The sequence below is a fragment of the Gasterosteus aculeatus genome, chromosome 4 (assembly GCF_964276395.1).
Source record: "Gasterosteus aculeatus chromosome 4, fGasAcu3.hap1.1, whole genome shotgun sequence".
Lineage (NCBI taxonomy): Eukaryota > Metazoa > Chordata > Actinopteri > Perciformes > Gasterosteidae > Gasterosteus > Gasterosteus aculeatus.
This window is the reverse complement of record NC_135691.1, coordinates 32,826-53,146: the sequence shown is the minus strand read 5'-3', so window position 1 is coordinate 53,146 and position 20,321 is coordinate 32,826. Positions and strand designations below refer to the sequence as shown.

General features: G+C 44.3%; 2 protein-coding genes across 10 annotated transcripts; one reads left to right on the top strand and one right to left on the bottom strand.

Annotated features, from left to right (window-relative positions):
* Nucleotides 1-838: 838 nt before the first annotated feature.
* Nucleotides 839-17,228, top strand: tbc1d2 (TBC1 domain family, member 2). Of its 9 annotated transcripts, none has more exons than XM_078101633.1 (18): nucleotides 839-1,102; nucleotides 2,906-3,200; nucleotides 3,294-3,526; nucleotides 4,233-4,353; nucleotides 7,331-7,451; nucleotides 7,573-7,694; nucleotides 7,774-7,982; nucleotides 8,339-8,608; nucleotides 8,752-8,841; nucleotides 9,140-9,250; nucleotides 9,343-9,515; nucleotides 9,602-9,713; nucleotides 9,811-10,008; nucleotides 10,095-10,282; nucleotides 10,853-10,973; nucleotides 11,932-12,117; nucleotides 12,697-12,818; nucleotides 16,631-17,228. In XM_078101633.1, the coding sequence occupies exons 3-18, from the start codon at nucleotides 3,419-3,421 to the stop codon at nucleotides 16,830-16,832; spliced, it is 2,454 nt and encodes an 817-aa protein (XP_077957759.1). In that variant the 5' UTR covers nucleotides 839-1,102; nucleotides 2,906-3,200; nucleotides 3,294-3,418; the 3' UTR covers nucleotides 16,833-17,228. The 9 variants fall into 9 exon arrangements, with proteins under 9 accessions (XP_077957759.1, XP_040030779.1, XP_040030783.1 ...); XM_040174849.2 differs by having other exon boundaries at nucleotides 859-1,102; nucleotides 2,590-3,200; XM_040174848.2 differs by having other exon boundaries at nucleotides 961-1,102; nucleotides 2,590-3,200; nucleotides 3,282-3,526.
* On the bottom strand, nucleotides 17,114-19,431 carry LOC120818084 (proteinase-activated receptor 4). The gene is made up of 2 exons (XM_040174851.2): nucleotides 18,927-19,431; nucleotides 17,114-18,618 (listed from the first exon to the last, which is right to left on the bottom strand). Exons 1-2 carry the CDS (start codon nucleotides 19,027-19,029, stop codon nucleotides 17,561-17,563), a joined length of 1,161 nt encoding a protein of 386 aa, XP_040030785.1. The 5' UTR covers nucleotides 19,030-19,431; the 3' UTR covers nucleotides 17,114-17,560.
* Between the last annotated feature and the right edge of the window lie 890 nt (nucleotides 19,432-20,321).

The window sequence follows — 20,321 nt, the reverse complement described above, 5'->3', positions numbered from 1 at the left end:
TGTAGTGTTAAAGCGCTTTGAGTGGTCAGAAGACTAGAAAAGCGCTATACAAGTACAGTCCATTTACCATTACCATTTACCATTCAACAACAGTTTAACATAATAAGGACATTTTATTCAAACAATTCAGTGTATCAATAAACTTATATATATAGAATAACTATTGCCCCTATGAGCCTAGTATGTTGCGGAAAGACAACGAATACACAAATATTGACTATTTGTAAAATGTATTTTTAATACATTAATTTTAATACATAATTTTACGCCCCATTGCCCTCTATAGACCATCCGCCATTGGATAAACTTCATATTTCTCTAATATTATATTTATAGAACGTAATAGCAGACATGTGATTGGTCAGATGCTATGAGCCCCGCCCCTTTGTGGGTTGATAAGCAGTTTCATGGTTGTTTTATGGTTGTTATTTAAACAAGACAATTAGGAGATAAACTGTTTGTTTAACTCTCTTAGTGAATAAAGATTAGATAAAAATGATGTCACATGTGTTCAGACTGAAATGTGACATTTGCACAGAATCCTTTCGGCTTGACCTTTAACCTACATATGAAATCCAACATGCGACATCCTCTGTCCAAAAACCCTCATATCGGCACAAGAAAAAGTCCCCCAAAATAAGAAGCCTTAAATGGGAAACGTTAGGGAGCACGTTGGAGGAGGATCCTCTCCCGGGATGGACAGACTGCAATGAATGTCATGTGTACAGAATGAACAACGTAAAAATATACGACGTCTCATCAATCACATATGACATCGAGTCATCTTTTATTGTGAAATGTAAACGTTTAAAATGGCCCCTTTATTTTGAAATAAAACGGGAAGTGTCGTGTGTTATTGGGACATCTTGATTGTTACGAGAGGACAAGAAAGGAAAGCAACCAGCGGGAGAGATCGATCAGAGGATTATAAAAGAGCAGAGGGAACAGGTTGAAGAAGGAGGAGAAGAAGGGTAATAGCAGAAGCAGGAGAAGGAGAAGGAGAAGGAGAAGGAGGAGTCCTCAACGATAACAAGAGAGTTTAGTGAAGAGTTTAACAGCTGGATCCAGACCAGCGAGGTGTGTTCAGGCCACGCCCCTTCAGGTAAACGCTCAGGTGTGTCCCTAAACAAGAATACCCAGAGTGACTCTGTGTTGGATACGTTTAATTAATATCAGTATTTGTTATTCTCAGTATTTATTCTGTTTTTTTTTGTGATGAAATGTATGTATGTATGTATATATATATATACATACATACATACACCAACTTGAACATATGAACAAAATACGGATATAATAGTAAAACGAGAGGAAAAAAATAATAACATTTTTAAATAGCAGAAAATATATAATAACAACCAAAACAAAGGCATCAGTATTTATTAGTTTTTAATATTATTACAAGTATTTATTGATCCCTCATTACTTTCTTATAATATCTGAAGTTGTATAACATTTGCTGTTGTAAGATATATATATATATATAAGTAATATAAGTTGTGGAATGAAGAACTTGTTGCGTAATGACTTTCTGTCTTTATGTGTCATTATTGCACAAATCATTTCCTCAGAATTCTTGGTTTGTTTGAGTCCGACTCCGCTCCCCCTCTTCAGTAAAACTACTACTTCATACTTCATGACATCATGATGCAGACCGTTTATCCTCCATTGACCATAAATAATATTCTGACATCTCAGACCGTTTTGACCTGAAGACTTGATGGTTACTCTCCTGAACCCCCTCATGTTCTTCACATGCTCTAAGACCTGATGACCAGTTTTATATTGACATCCGACACCTTGTGAAGAAAACCACGTTAAGAATAAGGATTTTTATTGTCATTATAAAACCTTCGAAACTAAATGAAGTTGGCAACTCATCGGTACAGCGGTAACATAAAACGTGCACTAGGTGCTTCGTTAAAGGGATCTGTTATTGTCTATTTTTATCCCGGCGCCGTCTGGTGTCAGCCGGGTGGGGTGTTGAGTGAGGCTGTGATGGAGGAAACCGCTCTTGGGAACAAGCTGTTCCTCAGCCTGTTAGTTCGTGTTTTAATAGTCTTCAATCTTTTTCCTGATGGTAGTGGAACAAACAGAGGGTGACCTGGTGTGTGATGTCCTTGTAGATGTTGCTGGCCTTCTTCTGGAGGCGGCCGGCATACACAGCAACCAGGTCTGGGAGGGTGACTCCTACAATCCTGTGCTGTCCTAACCGGAGGGCCAGGTCCCTCCTGTTCTCTGCTGTGCAGTAAAGCACTGGCAGAGGATGCTTTCTATCACACTTCTGTAGAAGTTAACCAGAGGTTCAGGGGGCAGGCCTGCTAGTTTTAGCTTCCTCAGGAGGAATAGCCTCTGCTGGGCTTTCTTCACCAGGTGTGATGTGTTCAGGGACCAGGTGAGGTTTTAGTAATGTGGAGTCCCACGTTCTTACGCAATGTGATTTAATCAGCTGAGGGAATCAGTGACCTCCTACTAAGTGAGAGATTATGTCACACGACGAAGAAGTGTTATAGCTTTGGAACCCAAAGAAAACCCAGTCTGATTTTGAGGGTATAAACTAGAACGTCTCTGTTCCCTCCTAAACTTCAGAGGTTTTCGATTGTTTTTTGGAGGGATGGATGGAAGCAGCTCAACAGGAAATCACAGCGCTGCTTCGTCTCGTCTGCTTCCTGTTCCCGATGACGAGGTCGAGATGCAACAAGCTGACTGGTATACAGCTTCAGAGGAGGACCACTGGCAGAAAGGAAAGTCAATCACTCTGCCAAGGTCCCAAAACCACCAGACACCTGCAGAGGACCACCAGAGACCTCTAGAGAACCAGAAGAGACATGCAGAACCACAGAAAACCGAAGATTCTTCTCCAAAGGATCAACCAGATGAACTAAAACTACATTCTCTTTTCCAGCTTAACATCTCTGAGTTCAAAGACCAGCAGAACCACCAGGAGAAATCTATTGCAATCTCAGGTCAGAGGCATCACGACCACCAAGATCCGCCTCACCCGAACTCCCAGCAGGCTCCTCTTCCTCCTAATCACCTGAACACAGTGGGTGTTCCTCACCTGAACACCTACCAGGTTCTTTCTCCTGGTAACCTGAGCACCCAGCGGGCTCCTCCTCCTCCTCCTCACCTGAACTCCCTGCAGCCTCCATCTTCTAACCAGCCCTATCCTCAGCCACTGATCAACCATCGGACTGAAGGTTCGACCCCGGCCTCACCAGACCAGGCTTCGCCTCTTGTCAAGGAGATGTTGTGTGACCAGGTGTGGACCCGACCTCTAGTTTCTTCTTCAGGTGACCTTAAACTGTGTGGCTTCCTGCAAAAGCAGGGGGGGGCCCTGAGATCCTGGAAGCAGCGCTGGTTTACCTACGAGGAGAAGAAGAACCAGTTGTTCTACTATCGCACTCCGCAGGATGTAATGCCACTCGGCCAGGTGGAGCTCTGCAGCGCCACCTTCACCTACACACTGAAGGCTGAGCGGGGCACCTTCAACATCAGGACACCTGAACGCACCTTTACACTCAAGGTAAGAGGCCACAGTTGGTCCTCAGACCTACAGCGGGCACTACACCCAGTTAGATGGAAGTGTAGCCTGCCTTCTTTGCTTTAATTCATTTGAATCCAGGGGTCTGACTAGTTTATGAAAATACCTAAATTTGTCCAAGGAGCCCAATGTGGAAAAAACCCAGTGAGTTAGTTCAGTTTATGCAGCGTCGTATTTTCATGTATCGTCACATTTGACACATTTGAAGTTGTTACAATTGTAAGTCCAATACAGTCCAGTTTGAATCCTCTTTGAAAGTATACTTTAGGTTTTCTTTTCTTCAACACCACTTGTGTGCAGTTGGACCACAGGGTAGCTCGCCTTGCAAACACAAGTTGGTCGGGTACATCCAGGGTGTGGACCGAAAACCCAACCGCTGATTGAAGAATCGTGACACGGGCCTTGTTTCCCATCTCATTCTAGCTGCCGCTCCCCCGTGTGGAATTTGAGATCAAAATAGGAAGTGACCCAGTCCTGACCTGGACATATATTGTACATTGTTAAGTCAGCTATTTGTCAGAGGGTTACAGAAGTCACACCTGGTTCAATGGTTCAACCAATAACCTAGTGTTCACATCGTCATGGAAACAATCTCTAAGGTTGTTATCAGCTGTAAAACAGACTTTAATATGCTTGTGCTTGTCCTCATTTAAAGGTTTCAAGAATGTATATTATCTCCCCACTGTAGGCTGTGAGCCAGGAGCTGATGCTCTATTGGCTGCGACAGCTGCAGGTGAAACGTTGGCAGCACATAAGGAACTCCACCTCTCCAGACCCGACAAACCACAACAACAACAACAACACTGCAGGTGAGAAACCAGGGGTCTGTTTCAAGTAGGAGGTCTAACAAACTCTGAGTTCTGTGTTTCACAACAGCTGTATAGAGCTGGTTCGATTAACTCAGAGTTGAGCACGTGCACCACCACAGTATGGAATGGAGCCATGACACTACGAGTTACCACGGCAACAACCACAAACAGTCGGCAATGTTAATGCAAGCGTACGAGTATGAAACCGTAATTAGAAAGAAAGCAACACACTGCTGCAGCAAAAGACAGAGAAACGGTGCAAGTTCCAATATAGTGTTAAGTTCATATTTAATGTACACTAATCATAATCCATACATTTGACTAATTCCCAGTTTTTACACTGTTTGTTAGAATGCACTACACACAGGCTGGAAATACACACACATGCTCATATTTAATCACAAGAACAATATCGCTGGTAAAAACTGGTTCGATGGTGTTGAACCTGTAATGTATTTCCTTCAGGTGCGTCCTGTGGGACTCCTCTTTAATGTCTCACTGGTTTGTGTCCAACAAAAAGGTTTAAAAGACGTTTCTCACGGCTCTGCATGCAGCAGCTTTACTAATATTCTAATGTTGTAAAGGAAAAAACACAATACTACACAAAGAATGTGCTCGTATGTGAGAGCACGTCCACCATGGGGGACGTTAGTTATTAGACATTAGTTATATATTTGATGGACTGTGAAGAAAAGCGATACTGTTCAAACAAGTAGTCATCTGGAAATGACAATACATCTAATCGGGCCTCAATATTCTCTCCCGACGTGTTTAACAGCCTGTGAAGTAAAAGCGCTTCTTCATCAACAGGATCGTCCAGAAAAGGACGTGACGTGTTCCAGAAAACACTTTAGTCTTTGACGTAACATCTTATTTTGTTCATATGTGGAAACTGCGCTAAAATACGCCTGATAGAGTGAATGAATGAGGAAATGAAAGCGCGCTGTGTGATTGGCTGGGCTGCTGTCAGAGGGAGGAGTCTGTGGAAGAAACACGAGGTTTATTGAAGAAAACCTGCTCCCGACCAGGTGAGGTTCACAGGCTCAGTTACCATTTTTATTATAAAATGACACAGATCAGGCTACTCGGTTCCACGAAGCAAGTTGCAAAAATCACCGTAGGAACTCATCCAAAAACTCAAATGTTCTCCATTGCAGGCTAACTTAAGTCAGCTGAATTAGTTTGCCATGCCCCAGGAAAAAATCCCCCTAACCCTGACCCACAAGAAGACCTTTTAGAGCCGTATGGCTACACGGTGAATGCCGCAGCCGAGGATTCACTGTCCCCCAGACTGTATATTTTTAGTCTTGTACAGTGTTGCGATGAAGAGAACATCTTGATTCCGTGCTGTTTGTTTTATCTACTTCTTCTGAAAGCGTTGAGAAAATGATTTTCATTGGATGATGATGCACTCTAAAGAATCTACTACCAGCAGACGCATTTAAAGAAATACAATCGGATTGATTGGGGTAAAGATGCACTTAAAATTACTTACACATTTTACATTTTAACACTTACGCATTTAACTTATATTTTGCCGTGCTTCCTGTCTCGCTGTTGCAGGGGTGTTGCATTTTGCAATGATTATTCAATTCAATTCAATTTCTTTCTATAGCCCAAAACCGCAAATCAGCACACATGCGCCATTCTGTCCAGAAACACTCTGTCGGCACAGAAAACAACACTGACATGAAAAATGAAAAAAGGGGAGGATCCCTCTCCCAGGATGGATTGATGCGATGGATGTCATGTTTACAGAATGAAAAGATGTACAATACATTTGATTTCATGTTAGAAAATATAGATATTATTGTCTTTATCTCCTCATGTGTTCATAATCATATCCTGCTCATCTTTCTTTGAGTTTATTTGCCGTTGGACTGTTGGGTTTCGGTGATCGACGCTTCCCTCTTATTTGGAGTAGGACGTGCACGTGCAATCATCCTGATGGCTGATGTCTGGTTCAAATTAACAAGACTGTGATTGATCCGCGCTCAAATAATCGTGTTATTCAAACATTATTTCCTTGTCTGCCTGTCCAAATAAATGCGGCACATAAAGCTTTAAACACATTAAACTCCGCTTCATTCAATTTTAGGTCCCTGTCAGGGTAAAAAAAGGGAATTCATTAAATGAATGAAATAAAACGTGGCTAGACCAAGACACCTTCCAACTTCAGTTTCATGAGCGAAACAAGGGCGCATAAGAAAGGGGGGCTGCTATTTTATTTAATGATTCCCTGCTTCTTGGCCTTGGATCATTTTACTTCATTTGAATATGTCGCACTGACATCTACTTAAGCTTTAATCCTTAACATTGACAGACCACCTAAATACTGTGCAACCTTCTTTGCTGAGTTCAGTGAGCTGTTTTTTCTGATGGTCCTTCTTCCACCAGCTGCATTGACATTTCCTTTCAGGGATTTACCTTCAGAATATTTTAAGGTTGGTTAAATCACGTATTCACAGAATACATTTTATTGTATAAGTACACTGTCAGCCGCAGCTTTTTGTGTGAACTTGATAACAAAACCCATAAAGATTCAAACTAAAAAGTCTTTGTTTTTCATGTTGTTCTTCTGTGCAAACGCTTCTTTAGTATTCTGTTTGTCCTGAACTCCTGTTGTTGCTGTTGACCAAAGCAAACCTCAGAACAGATCAAGTGTGAATTTCCGATCAGCGCCCCCTGCTGCCGGTATAAGTCATGACAGATTCAGTTAGACTTGATGGTGGTGCTGTAGAAAACCTTTGGTTTGTTATATATTTATTGGGTAAACTCTCAAAATACCATAAAAACAGAAGAATTTCAGTAAATAAAACAAAACAAATAATCAAACAATGATACATTGATTTATAAGAAGACTACTACATTGGTGTGAAAATATACTAAATCACTGAATGCATGATTTTAAAAGACGGCGTAGTAATAGGATGATCCTGATTCCAATATTATGAGATTGATGGATGTTTCTCTGCAGATGACTTCCTGCCAGTGTTGACCAGCCCGGTGGGTCTGGTGGGGGAGGAAGCGGCTAACTCCTCATCACAGAGAACACCGCTTGCCAACATGTCCATCAAACACCCGTTTATCCAGATCCAGTGAGTCGCTACATCATGGTTCAATATCAGCTGCGTAGAAAGAGGAAAAGGGGGACAACGTTTCCCATGAGCCTCAGCGATGAGCATTTATTTACATTACATTATTTCTTTGTATGTGCAGAAACTCGGTCCACAGTCTGCGTAAGTTGGTGTTCCCTGAGGGAAGTCAGAGTGTGTTTTATATGGACGCTTCAACGTGGACCCCCCCGACCTCCTCAGAACCGCCCTACAACATCCCTACAGGTATGTACTTCTACAACAGGCCCTACAAGCGCTGTACTCACTCAATGTAAGCCGATGTGTCACATGTCGTTCTCGGCAGCTTACAAGACACCTGCGGAGACTCGGCCCCCTCCCCTCTCATTGGAGTCAGCAGGTCAGGTGACCCCAGAGGAGGGCAGAGACCATTGGAACAGAAAGACAAAGACTTCCCCGTCGATGGTCCTCTGCCGAGACGACCTGTCCTCAGACACGACGTCCCGCCTCCAGCAGGAGAAGCAGATGCTACTTGATGACGTCAGAGCTCAGAAGGTGATCAATCACTGATCCAATCAATAATACTTTATTGATCTGAGGGATTTGACTCTGTATGAGGGTTATCGAATAACGTCTGCTAGAGGTGTGGACGCCGATGATGATAATCCTTGTTATTTGACTTATTATAATAATGATTATAATAACAATAAAACAATAGCAATTATAACGCTACCAATAATTACAATAACAATGATAATAATTATATTTTTAATAATGATAATAATAAAAGGAGCTGATGATAATACAATTCTGATAATATTGATTTGCTATTAGACTAAAAATGATAACACAATTTTGATGGTAATCGTATTGATAACTAGTAATAATGACTACAATAATAATAATTCCAGGAGCTGGTGTGGATTCTCCACAAAGCCTTGGAGGCCTCTCAGCTGGAGAAGAGAACCTGTGCAGAGTTCCTGGCTGAGAAAAGTGAGCAGGAACGTCTGGAGCTGCTGAGGCATCGCGAGCGGGAGGCGGCCGACCTGCGAGGACGCTTGGAGGAGGTGAAGAAGGAGGCGGAGTCTATGAGGAGGAGGCTTAATCAGAGAGACGCTCAGCTGTTGGAGCTGCAGGATAACATCGGGATGCTGATCGAGAAGAACACCGCCAAGCAGGAGGTGAGGTCCCACCTGAGGACAGATGTTGAATACCACCTGTGGACAGGAAACTCGAAAATGATTAAATCCAGTTTTAGTGTTAATTCTCTTAAAAGCTGTTCTGAGATCAGATCTACAAACTCTCTCTGCTGGCTTCCTGTTAGGTGATCATCAAGCTGTCAGATCATGTGACTTCCTGCATGGCCTCTGACGACGCTTTCAAACAGCTTCAGCAGGACGTTGAGAACCTGAAGGTGAGATTCTATGAACTATGTCGGGTGATCTACCGACATCATCAGTGACAGATCTTCAATATCTATATTTTATGTTTGGTAAAGTTAATTTAATCCAAATATTGAATACTCCAAACAAATTTGCTACCTTGGCAATAAAAATGGAAGAAACACAAACACCATTAATTCAGCCGAAGCAATCAGTCAATGGTCACAGTTATTGATCCACACCTGAGGATGTACCTATCTGTTAGGGTTATGGTTAACTGGAATTGCCCACAGAGAACCAGTATGAACTGGTTTCTCTTTGATTCTTCAGGATGATATTGAGGCGTATAAGACTCAGAACAAGTTCCTGAACTCTGAGATCCACCAGCTGACTCAATTGTGGAGGACCAGTTCTGAGCAGGGGAAGAGCCTGATGGTGAAGGTGAGTCTGGCTGACATCACTTTTCAAGGTTTCATGAAGTCTCAGGTGAGAAGATCTTCAGGCTTTCTCTCCTGTCTTCTGGTTGGCTGCAGTGTTCCTACCTGGAGGCCAGTAACTGTCAGATCGAGAGCCGATACCTGAGCGCCTTGCGGCAGCTGCAGGAGGTCAAGTCTCTGGATCAGGTCCAGCGGGAGACGGTCCAGAAGATGATCGAGGAGGCTCTGAAAGGGGAGCAGAACTGTGCCATCAAGCTGAATGTGGCAAGGTAACGAGGACGGTCACCTCACCAGGGTGGACAGATTAACGAGAACACCTGGTGCACTGATGGTGTCAATTATGTTACGTCCTCAGAGATCATGATGAGTACGGATTTAAAATCATCCCAGAATATGAGGTGGAGGACATAAAGCTGCTGGCCAAGATCCAGGCGCTGGAGATCCGCTCACACAACCTGCTGCGTCAGGTATGAATCCTCACCTGTGGACCTGTACACCTGTAGAAACAAAAAGATAACCAGCGCCTCCTAGTGAACATGTGCTGTTCTGTGTTTCTCCTTGCAGGAGGGATCAGAGCGATACCTGTCGAGCTGCTGGGCTCAGTACCTGGCCAGCAGGTCAGAGGAACTCTTTTCCTCACCTGAGCTCAAAGGTCTGCTCAGAGGAGGCATCCCTCAGCAGTACCGACAGAAGGTATGGCGCTCTGTGGTCCGGGCCAGGACCAGGACTCTAAGGGAGCGTCACCCTGAGCGCTACCAGCAGGTGAGCAGGACGTGTACACCTGATCCACCTAGTCTTCAGCTGATCCACATCTAGTCTACACCTGATCATCCTCTCCCTCTTTCCAGCTGTGTGAGAAGGCTCGGACGTGTCCTCATCCGGCCTCCAGACAGATTGAGCTGGACCTCCATCGCACTTTGACCAACAACCAGCACTTCTCCTCTCCCTCTAGTCCCGCCCTCCAGCAGCTCAGACGCATCTTATTAGCCTTCTCCTGGCAGAACCCTGCCATTGGCTACTGCCAGGGACTAAACAGGTAAACACGCCTCCCGCTGACACATCACCAGTCTGTGACCCAATCCCAGTGCCCACCCCCTGACCCCTAACCCCTCAGGAACTCCCTGTGAGGGCTTTAAATTGTGTAAATATGAAGGGACGGCACTTTGCTGCCACATATCATGTCACCGTGACAACATCCTAAGATTTGAGTTACAACCAAGGTTTTTCTTTTTATTTCATAGGATGAGAGGTCATAAATGTTTTACTTTTTTGTCAAAATTGTTTCAATGAATATTTTATGAATATATTCTTGACATCATAAATGTATTTTTATTTAGCCGTCTGAACACACGTCCATGCCATCCTCTTTGTTTACCATGCTCTCACCCGTTTAAAACGTCACGTTGCAATGACTTGTGGGTAATTGCCCTGGGAAAGAGTTCATGAAGCGCTAAAAATTTCAGCCTGAAACATCCTGTGGTGGTACAGAAGGAACCAAACCTTCACAGGGTCAGCAGGGGCCTCAGAGTCTGAGTCTGTAAGGGCAGGGTAAGGATTGGGCCTAAATGTCCTTTGTCCCTGTCATGTGACCATATGTGTTTGTCAGACTGGCAGCAATTGCTCTGCTGGTCCTTCAGAGTGAAGAAGACTCCTTCTGGTGCCTGGTGTCAGTGGTGGAGGCAATCATGCCTCCAGACTACTACACCAAAGACCTGGTGGCCTCTCAGGTGAGGACATGGATCATCATTAAGCCTAGTTTATCTCTATTTCTGCGTTTTCAGAGCGACGCAGACGCAAAACCCCCTTGCGTGTCCCTTGCGTGCCTTTTCACACCTCCTTGCGTCCTTGCGTGCGTCGACCCATTTTTCTAGGCTTGCGTCGCTTTCGACGCGAGCGAGGCAAGCCTCCTGCAGCACCAGGCTGTGATTGGTCCGCTAACTACGTCCTTTACGGAGTCTCACATTTCCGTTTTCATAGCCCGATACGGCCATTATTAAAACGAAGAATGCTTATGAGAGAACGGATCAGATTGAAGAGCTTTTGTCGGAAGAAATGCGTAAATATTTAACTTACACAAGCCGTCATTTGCGGGTTGTATAAGCGGGTTGGATTCATGGAGGGAGATCGCCGCAAACGCCGGTTTGCCGGTCGAAAGGAACAAAGTTGTGGAGGAAAATACGGGACAAATGTGTCCTTGATGAAAAGCAGCAGTGTGGATGCACGAGGCAATAAAGTCTATGATAAATAAATAAAGCAACCAACAACTTCCACACACAAAGACGTGACTCTCCAGGTTGTCTTCAACAAAACACGTTACTCCACCTGTTGTTCTGGAGGTGAATCGCTCTGCAACACACGCAAGACTTTACAACCAGGAAGTGAAACCAATGCGTCGACGCGACGTAAAGACGCAGAATCATGCGCCAGCCTTTAGTCATGTTATGATCAGGTCCCGCACCAGCTAATCATTGATCAGGTCCCACAACTTCACTTGATATGAAATGATACAAGCCACATTGTTGAATTCATAGTTTCACATAATTCACATAGTACATTTTCATATCTGTCTGGATGAATGAAAACAACCAGAACCAGAGATCAGGATCATCAATCGATTGATCAGTGGTGTTATTGGTTTATCATTATTGATTGATCATCAATAGACTGGTTGTCCGGTGTCTTAAGGCAGATCAGCGGGTGCTGAAGGACTTCCTGGCGGAGAAACTTCCAAGACTCTCGGCTCACTTTGAGGATCACAACATCGATGTTTCCCTCATTACCTTCAACTGGTTCCTGGTGGTTTTTGTGGAAAGTCTTCCCAGCGACATCCTGCTGCCGCTGTGGGACGCCTTTCTGTATGAGGGCACCAAGGTACCCAAACACTTAGCGATACAAAATACTTTAATGCAATACAGAAATGCTTTTAACACAAATATATTAGAAAACAGAAATTATAATAATTATGTTAAATATAGAAAATATATGAAATACAAAAATACTCATAGCTCAAATCCCAAACTATAAACTACAAAGTGCTTGTTCCTCCCTCACTGAGAGCAAAACTCTCCACTCTTTGCTGTCCTTGCTCCGAAATGGTGGAACGAGCTCTCTGATGACATCAGGACCACAGAGAGCCTTCACATCTTCAGACTAAAGACACACGTCTTCAGACTCTACATTGACTAAAAAAACAAAGTGTAGCACTTAAATTGTACTTATGATGGCTCTTTTCAACAGCAAGTTGATGAATTTGATGAAATTGCACTTTCTTGTTCTTTTGTTTCTGTATTCTTATGCTTGAAATGCACTTATTCTAAGTCGCTTTGGATAAAATCATCAGTTAAATTACATGTAATATAATATAGACACTACATGTGTAGTGTTTTGAATCAATGAACCCTTAAGCCGGAAATATGATTTTATTCATACTTTTGTGGTTTGGCGTTGCAGGTTATCTTTAGGTACGCTCTGGCTCTTTTCAAATACAAAGAGGAAGACCTGCTGAAGATCCAGGATGCGGTGGAGATCTACCAGTACCTACGTTTCTTCACCATGACCATCTCTGACGGCAGGTAAAGACTCATCTGGCTGAGATACAAAGCTAGTAATGCTCCTACTGGCAAGTTCTTAATTTTTTTCTCAACTCTGGCCATACTTGAAATTACCTAGTTAACACAAAGGACACACAGGACAGCTCTCTCCAACTCAGATTGATCTGTATTTTTCATTATTTCATTGGTCTGGCTGGCTGGTTCCTTTAGGTTATCCAAAAATGCAAACAAATGAAAAAAAAATTCCATTTCAACAAATGAGTAACATACAGTATGTAGCAAGGATTATGACAAACACAAAAAGGCTTTATTACTCTCTTTTTCTTATTATTTACTATTTTTCCTCCTCCTTTCTCTTATGCTTTATATTATGTTAATATAAATCAAATTCATGAATCTATTTTTTTCAAATCCACTTAAACCTCGTAAACACGTAAAGCAGTCTTTTTCCTCAATCTTTCTGCTACAACTCCTATTTGAACTTTAACACGTGGACAAAAGGCTACTATTTTTTTTGTCAACTTTTTTATATTTAGTCAACTTTTTTCTAATATCACTGATTATGTTTCATACATTTTTCAGTCTGTTTCCGAGATTTACGCTGCTTTGAGAGAGCATGGCCCTCCTTAGTCCCACCATAACTGACAAAGAACTGTTCCGAACCGCAGGTCCAAGCTGGAACTTCTACACAAGCTCTGAGGGCCCTGACCTCACCTCTCCTGCTCGGGGGAGGGTCAACTGTGCAGGCTAAGTAGGCTGGTTGATGCGTGTCCGCACTGTCAGGAGAGACGCTGTATTAGGCCACAGAGTAATACCATCTGAGGTACCCTCAGAAATGATTTGCTCACCAAAAGAGCATGCAGCTTGCGTATAAGTTTAGCGGCTGTGATGGCAAGGAGAGAAATACCCCTTTTTGCCAATAGCCATCTTGGCTCCACCTGTGTCGGGGGTTCAAAAGGGTCTCCAGTGCCAAGGGTACATCTCCTGCAGGGGCGGAGGACGCAATTGCGGAGCCCCACTTTTTTTGGCAGAAGGACATCAGTCTGTGGCGCCCTACTGTGTCATTTCGACCTCGTACACTACCCCAAAATGAGGCCGCCTATAATGCAATGATAGAGGGAGACTGGCCCTTATAGAGGAGAGACTGTAGAAACTCAAGTACAGCAGGCATGGGGCCTTGCACCGGGGTCCTGTTGAGAACGGCAAACCAGTCAGAAAACAGCTTCCATCTGATGTTGCCTCTCAGGCAGGTACATTGCGCCCTGGGATTCAGAATAGTTGATTTGACCGATTTTATGCAACCATCTAGCACCCAGTCGGGTCTTTTCGCGGCCAGGTCTGTAGTTGAAGGCGTCAGGGATTGGAGCAGTGGTCCGCTCTGTCAGGGAGAACCGGTGGGGGCAGTGGTTCGGCATCACCTCTGGATGCAGTAGCCACTCCTGGCTGGGTTATTGCCCGAAGGCTGGTCAGGCAAAGGCTGCCCAAGTAAGCCTAATCAGTTCCACAAATCTGTTTATTGTCGTCAAATCACAGCAGAGGTGTTGTCCAGGAGGTGTTAGTTGAGGAGGGCCAGAGTGGAACCCCCTAGGTATGCTGGTATGTTCGTGTGAAGAAACAGAACTGATGTCTGCCCTAGCTATCTGCAATACTCTGCTGAAGCACCTGGTTAAGCAGCTGACACAAACAGCTCCTCAGCTTCCACGGGGACATTACAGAGGATTCTGCTATATTACATTACAGGTCATTTAGCTGACGCTTTTATCCAAAGCGACTTACATTGCATTTTTAACCCATGGCATTTACATTTTTACTACCAACCCTGTGGTTCCCAGCGCACCCGCTGCGCCACGGCCGACCCCTAACCCTATATGTCTCTAACAGGGGTGACGGCGACGGAACCCTCCAAACCCAGCAGCGAGTCTGGAGCAGGATGGATACCAGACATCCAAGTTCCCTCAATATGAGGGCAAACACCTGCAGTGAAATATCACTGAGGCCGGTGGAGGAAGTGCCAAAAGGTAGCCTCCTATCCTCACCTATGGTCATGAAGGATGGGTCATGACCGAAAGAACTAGGTCAGCGATACAAGCGGCCGAAATGGGTTTCCTCAGGAGAGTGGCTGGCGTCTCCCTTAGAGATAGGGTAAGAAGCTCAGCCATTCGTGAGGAGCTCTGAGTAGAGCCGCTGCTCCTTTGCGTTGAAGGAGCCAGTTGAGGTGGTTCGGGCATCTGGTGAGGATGCCCCCTGGGCGCCTCCCTAGGGAGGTGTTCCAGGCACGGCCAGCTGGGAAGAGGCCCCGGGGGAAGACCCATGACTAGGTGGAGAGATTGTATCTCTGCACTGGCCTGGGAACGCCTTGGGATCCCCCAGTCAGAGCTGGTAGATGTGGCCCGGGAAAGGCATGGTTGGGGTCCCCTGATGGAGCTGTTGCCTCCGCGACCCGACCCCGGACAAGCGGTTGAAGATGGATGGATGGATGTACAACGTGTTACTGTTGATCTAGCCAACTAGGGTTGCCACCCGCCCCTTTAAATTCGGAATCGTCCCGTATTTGAGAATAAAATGGCGCGTCCCGTTTTGAATCAATACGGGACAGGGTTTGGTCCGGTCGACTGTGCTGCTGCCTCGAGGAACGCTGTTGTCGATCCTGGTCTGACTCATGCGCTCACTCACAGAGTGGACTTTTTAGGAATAGCAGCTACAATTTATAGAATTTATGTCTTTCTGTCATTTTTACACTTGGCAAAGGGTTATTCAAAGCATTGCTATACAGTGTTGTGTCGTCTGCATACATTACCATTTGGGCATTCTTGATTGACAAAGGGATATAATTTGTAAAAATAGAAAAGAGTTAAAGGGCCTAAGCAACTTCCTTGTGGAACCCCACAGCTAACATATCTACAGTCAGAAAAACTACCACTATAAAACACATATTGCGATCTCTCGGAAAGATAACTGACCATCCAAGAGAGGGTCATAATGCTAAATCCACTCCAGCCATTCTCATGGTTTATCGAAGGAAAGGTTTGTTGGGGAATTGAACTTTGCCATGATTCTGTTTTCACTTCTGACACTATGTAAATCAATGTACTAGAGGCTTCCTACTTAGTTACGCTGGTTTAATGGATCACTGTGTGTCTTTTTTTCAGGCATAACATGAACTACCATATAACCCCCAGTATATGCGCAAGTGCATTAGACTACAGTGTATGAGAGTATGTAGACAATAGAATATAATATATACCACACCATTTATAATTATAATTATTACAAATAATTATAATACACAGTATGAAGTGATGACATCAAACATGATACGCTTCAGGCATTTCCTGTCACATGGGTGAAGCTGTTTGATGTTGCCTGTAATGGTAAAATATAATAATGTCAATGTTTTATTAGATTAATGTCTAAAGATAATCATGAGTTTAATTGTGAGTTCCACGGCACCAGCTGTGTGGGAACGGTCGGAGCAGAAGAATCTCAGAGTACCTCTCCTTTTTGATCCCATTTGTCTACGGAAAACATAACTGCATTGAGGAAGGAGAAGGTGTGAATTTCTGCTGCCCTAGTCCTAAATCTAATAATCTAATCTAGTGTATTGTAAGTGCCCTGTGGGTTCAGGGCCTCAGTTCTGGGACCTCGTTGCCTGTCTCCGTTTCTTTAGGATGACAATCCCTGTGAATGTATAAATATCTGTGTTGCTCTCAAATGAAGAAACTTGCCGCTGTCTGTCCATCTACAGCTGTTGTGGACCTGTTCTGCCTTGCAAAGAAAAATGACTGATTCCTGATTGTATTAGAAAATCTTCCACCAAATGTGTCCTCCTGCAGGAGGCTGGCCACCATCGCCTTCAGCGACATGAACCCATTTCCCGGGCGTCTACTGAGGAACCGGCGAGCGTTTCACCTGAGTCGCCTGGAGGCGGAGCTTCGAGAGCTGGCAGAGCAGCAGAGGGAATTCATCTCGGAGAGTGCAGAGCGGAGAGACAAAGTGCTTGCGGTGGCGGCCAGCGAGGACGAGGAGGAGCTCTGATGTTACCTGGGTGATTGACTTAACAAACATGTGTTATCTTTATATACACATCTTTCAGGTTATTTTGTATTTCATCTTGTGAATCTTTTAAATTCAATAAATATTACCATTGCTGATGGAAGAGGACATCCTGAGTGTGTGTGTGTGTGCGTGCGTGCGAATGTATCAATGTGTGTACATGTGTGTGTAAAAGTCTGTGTGCGTGTATATGTATGTATATAAGCCTCTGTACAATGACGAAAACTTGAGTTTCAGACTTAATTAACTCATGTAAAACAATATTTGAAATGTTTACTTTTTTATTGTATTGAATTAGTTTACATTCAAAGCAGATTCGTTTAACTTAGTTTTTCATTCAGTTTTTCAATACTGTCCATTAAATATGTGATTCTAGTATTTACGCTCACACGCAGTATTTCTTCTTCATTTCTATTAATGTCTAAATAAATTAGCTGATCCTGTTAAGAATCCATAGTCGATGTGTCGACATGTTCTCGGTCTAAAGGTTTTAACATTTTTTATGTTTTAATGATGATTAAAGTACGAACGAAAGTAAGAAACTGCAACTGTCATAATCTAGGCCAGTTTCATAATCAAGTAGTTTTCCCTTTTAAAATGTTAGAAGACATGCATATTGTTTCAGTTCAAACACAACATTGAAACTGACATTTTATGGTCGAAAGATTCAATGAAAGATTTAGTAAATAAAAGGCGGATTAATCGTCTCCTCATGTGGTCTGTGACAACCCACTCCGACTGGACCTGGACAGAATGGTGACCTTTGTCCCGAGGCGTGATGATGATGATGAGGAGTACGACACCTTGTTGGCCATATGAGACCGCCTGTCCTTTGCGTCGCCACGGCAACACAGAGCGCCCCGAGCCTTCTCCCTGAACTCTGCCGATACAAAATAAAAGATAAAGGGGTCGATGCAGCTGTTAAAGGTGCTAATGGCTAAGCTAACAGTGTAGGGCACATAGAGATCCTCGCCATCCTTGCCGTCTGCGTAGGTGAGCAGCAGTAGGACGTTGCTAGGTAGAAGACATACAAGAAATACCAGCAGCATCAGTACTGTGACCCGGACGGCATGGCCGTACCGCTTCCCCTCAGCCAGCAGCGAGTGCAGCACGGCAGAGTGGCAGTACAGCACCACTAGGAGGGGCAGAAGGAAGCAGAAGGTGAACAAGGTGCAGAAGTAGGGCAGGAAGAAGCGGTCCTGCTCTTGCTCCGGCAGTGCGTCGTGGCAGGTGGTGATTTGCAGCTCCTCCAGCTCGTAGGTCTGCTGGCTTATCAGAAGAGGCAACATGGCCGCCAGGACTACTGCCCACACCGCCGCCGTCATACACAGGGAGGTGCGCCGGCCGCGCAGCGTCCTGGCGGCAAATGGGTGCACCAGGGCCACATAGCGGTCCAGAGCCACCAGCGCCAGACACAGCACAGACCCGTACATGTTGCCGTAGAATATCGCCATAACGACCCGGCAGAAAGGCTCGCCCAGATTCCAGTGGTTTCCCATGAAGTGATACACCATGCGGAATGGCAAGACCAGCAGCAGCAGGCAGTCTGCAGCCGTGAGGTTGATGAGCAGCGTGGTGGACGGGAGTGGCTTGGTTCTGAAGACCAGGACCCATAGAGCCACCAGGTTGGAGGGGAGACCCACAACAAAGGACAGCAGGTAGAGGATCGGCAGGTACAGGTTGGTGGTCGGGGCCTGGATCTCCTCTAGCTGCTTCTCCTTCAGGGTAGTGACATTACATCTCACCTGGAGCCTGAATGCCCGAAGACCTATGGAGATCAGAACACACATCAGTCTGTAGACTTGTTGAGACCAGAACACACATATCAGTCTGTAGACCTGTTGAGACTAGAACACATATCAGTCTGTAGACCTGTAGAGGCCAGAACACACATATCAGTCTGTAGACCTGTTGAGACCAGAACAAATATCAGTCTGTCGACCTGTAGACCCCCGAACACCCATATCAGTATATAAACTTGCAGGGACCAGAATACACCTATCAGTCTGTAGACCTGCAGAGACCAGAACACACATATCGGTGTATACGAACAAGAAGAACAAGAAGATGACTTACGGAAGGACATACTGGAACAGTTGTCTGCAGCACGAGAGGTTTGAGAGACGCTGCAGATGGACAATAGCACAGAGGCAAAGAGAAGAGTCCCAAAAAGCTTCATCTTCTTTCAACTTCTTCAACTTTCCACCTTTCTTCTTCTTCCTCTTCTCTTATTTGAATTCAACCCCCTTTCTTCTTCTTTTGATTTCTTTCTTTCAGTTCTTTGACTCTGACCCTTTTTCTTTTCAGTTTTTCTGACGCCGTCAACAAAAACGCTGTCTTCCTCTTCCTTTAAATCCCCATGGTTTAACAGCACCAGTATTCATTTAGTACAGTACTGTAGTACTATCACAGTACTCATGTACTAGCTCTGCTAGTACTCTTTTACTACAGCAGCAGTACTCTTGTAGTGCTCTGGTAGTACTGTCGGCACTGCAAGGGTCTGTTTGTGTTATCTGAGCTCAAAGCTGCCGGTAACAACTCCCTTCCTCTGCTGATGGCATCCAGATGTGTGTGTGTGTGTGTGTGTGTGTGTGTGTGTGTGTGTGTGTGTGTGTGTGTGTGTGTGTGTGTGTGTGTGTGTGTGTGTGTGTGTGTGTGTGTGTGTGTGTGTGTGTGTGTGTGTGTGTGTGGAGGGGAATGTTTAACCTAACTGGGACAGAATGTTCTCTTAACCCTGCCCCCAAACTGATTGTCCAATCACATCCTAAGCATGTATTTAAATCTACCTATCATGTTGCTGAGAATAGATCGATTTAAATACATGCTTAGGATGTGTGCAGATACGGACAGATATGTGACAAAAGGCTACAGCACCACAAAGAGAAATATAGAAACACAAAGAGACACAAATCGTTGCAGCCCAAACTGCAAAGAGACGCAACCCAATCAAACAGAGATGCAACGCAACTTCAAAGAGCTGCAACATGACTACACGGGGATGCAGCATGACACCAAAGAGATGCAAAACTACCGCAAAGAGACACAAAGAGATGCAACATGACTACAAAAAGATACTAAACAAAGCCCCAACAAAGAGACAATACCAGTACAATGAGACACTGCATCACCAGAAAGAAAAACAAAAGTAACACATAGACCGACACAGAGAGACCAAAAACACAAAAAAACCTTACTGTTGCTTTGTTTCTCTGTCTCTCCCCGTGTCTCCCTGCCTCTCCCTTGTCTTCCTGTCTGTCTCAGTGGAGCTGATAAGCAGGTTTCCTGTCTAAATTCAGCTGTCGTTCAGTAACACAATGATAAATGTATCATTTCAATATTTATATAATACTATGTAAAATGTTTATGCAGTATTATGTACTGGGATTTGCATTTTTCATTTAGCTGATGCTTTTATCCAAATTACAAAAAGTGCATTCAATCAAGAGGGAAACAGAGCTGGAACAGCACTCA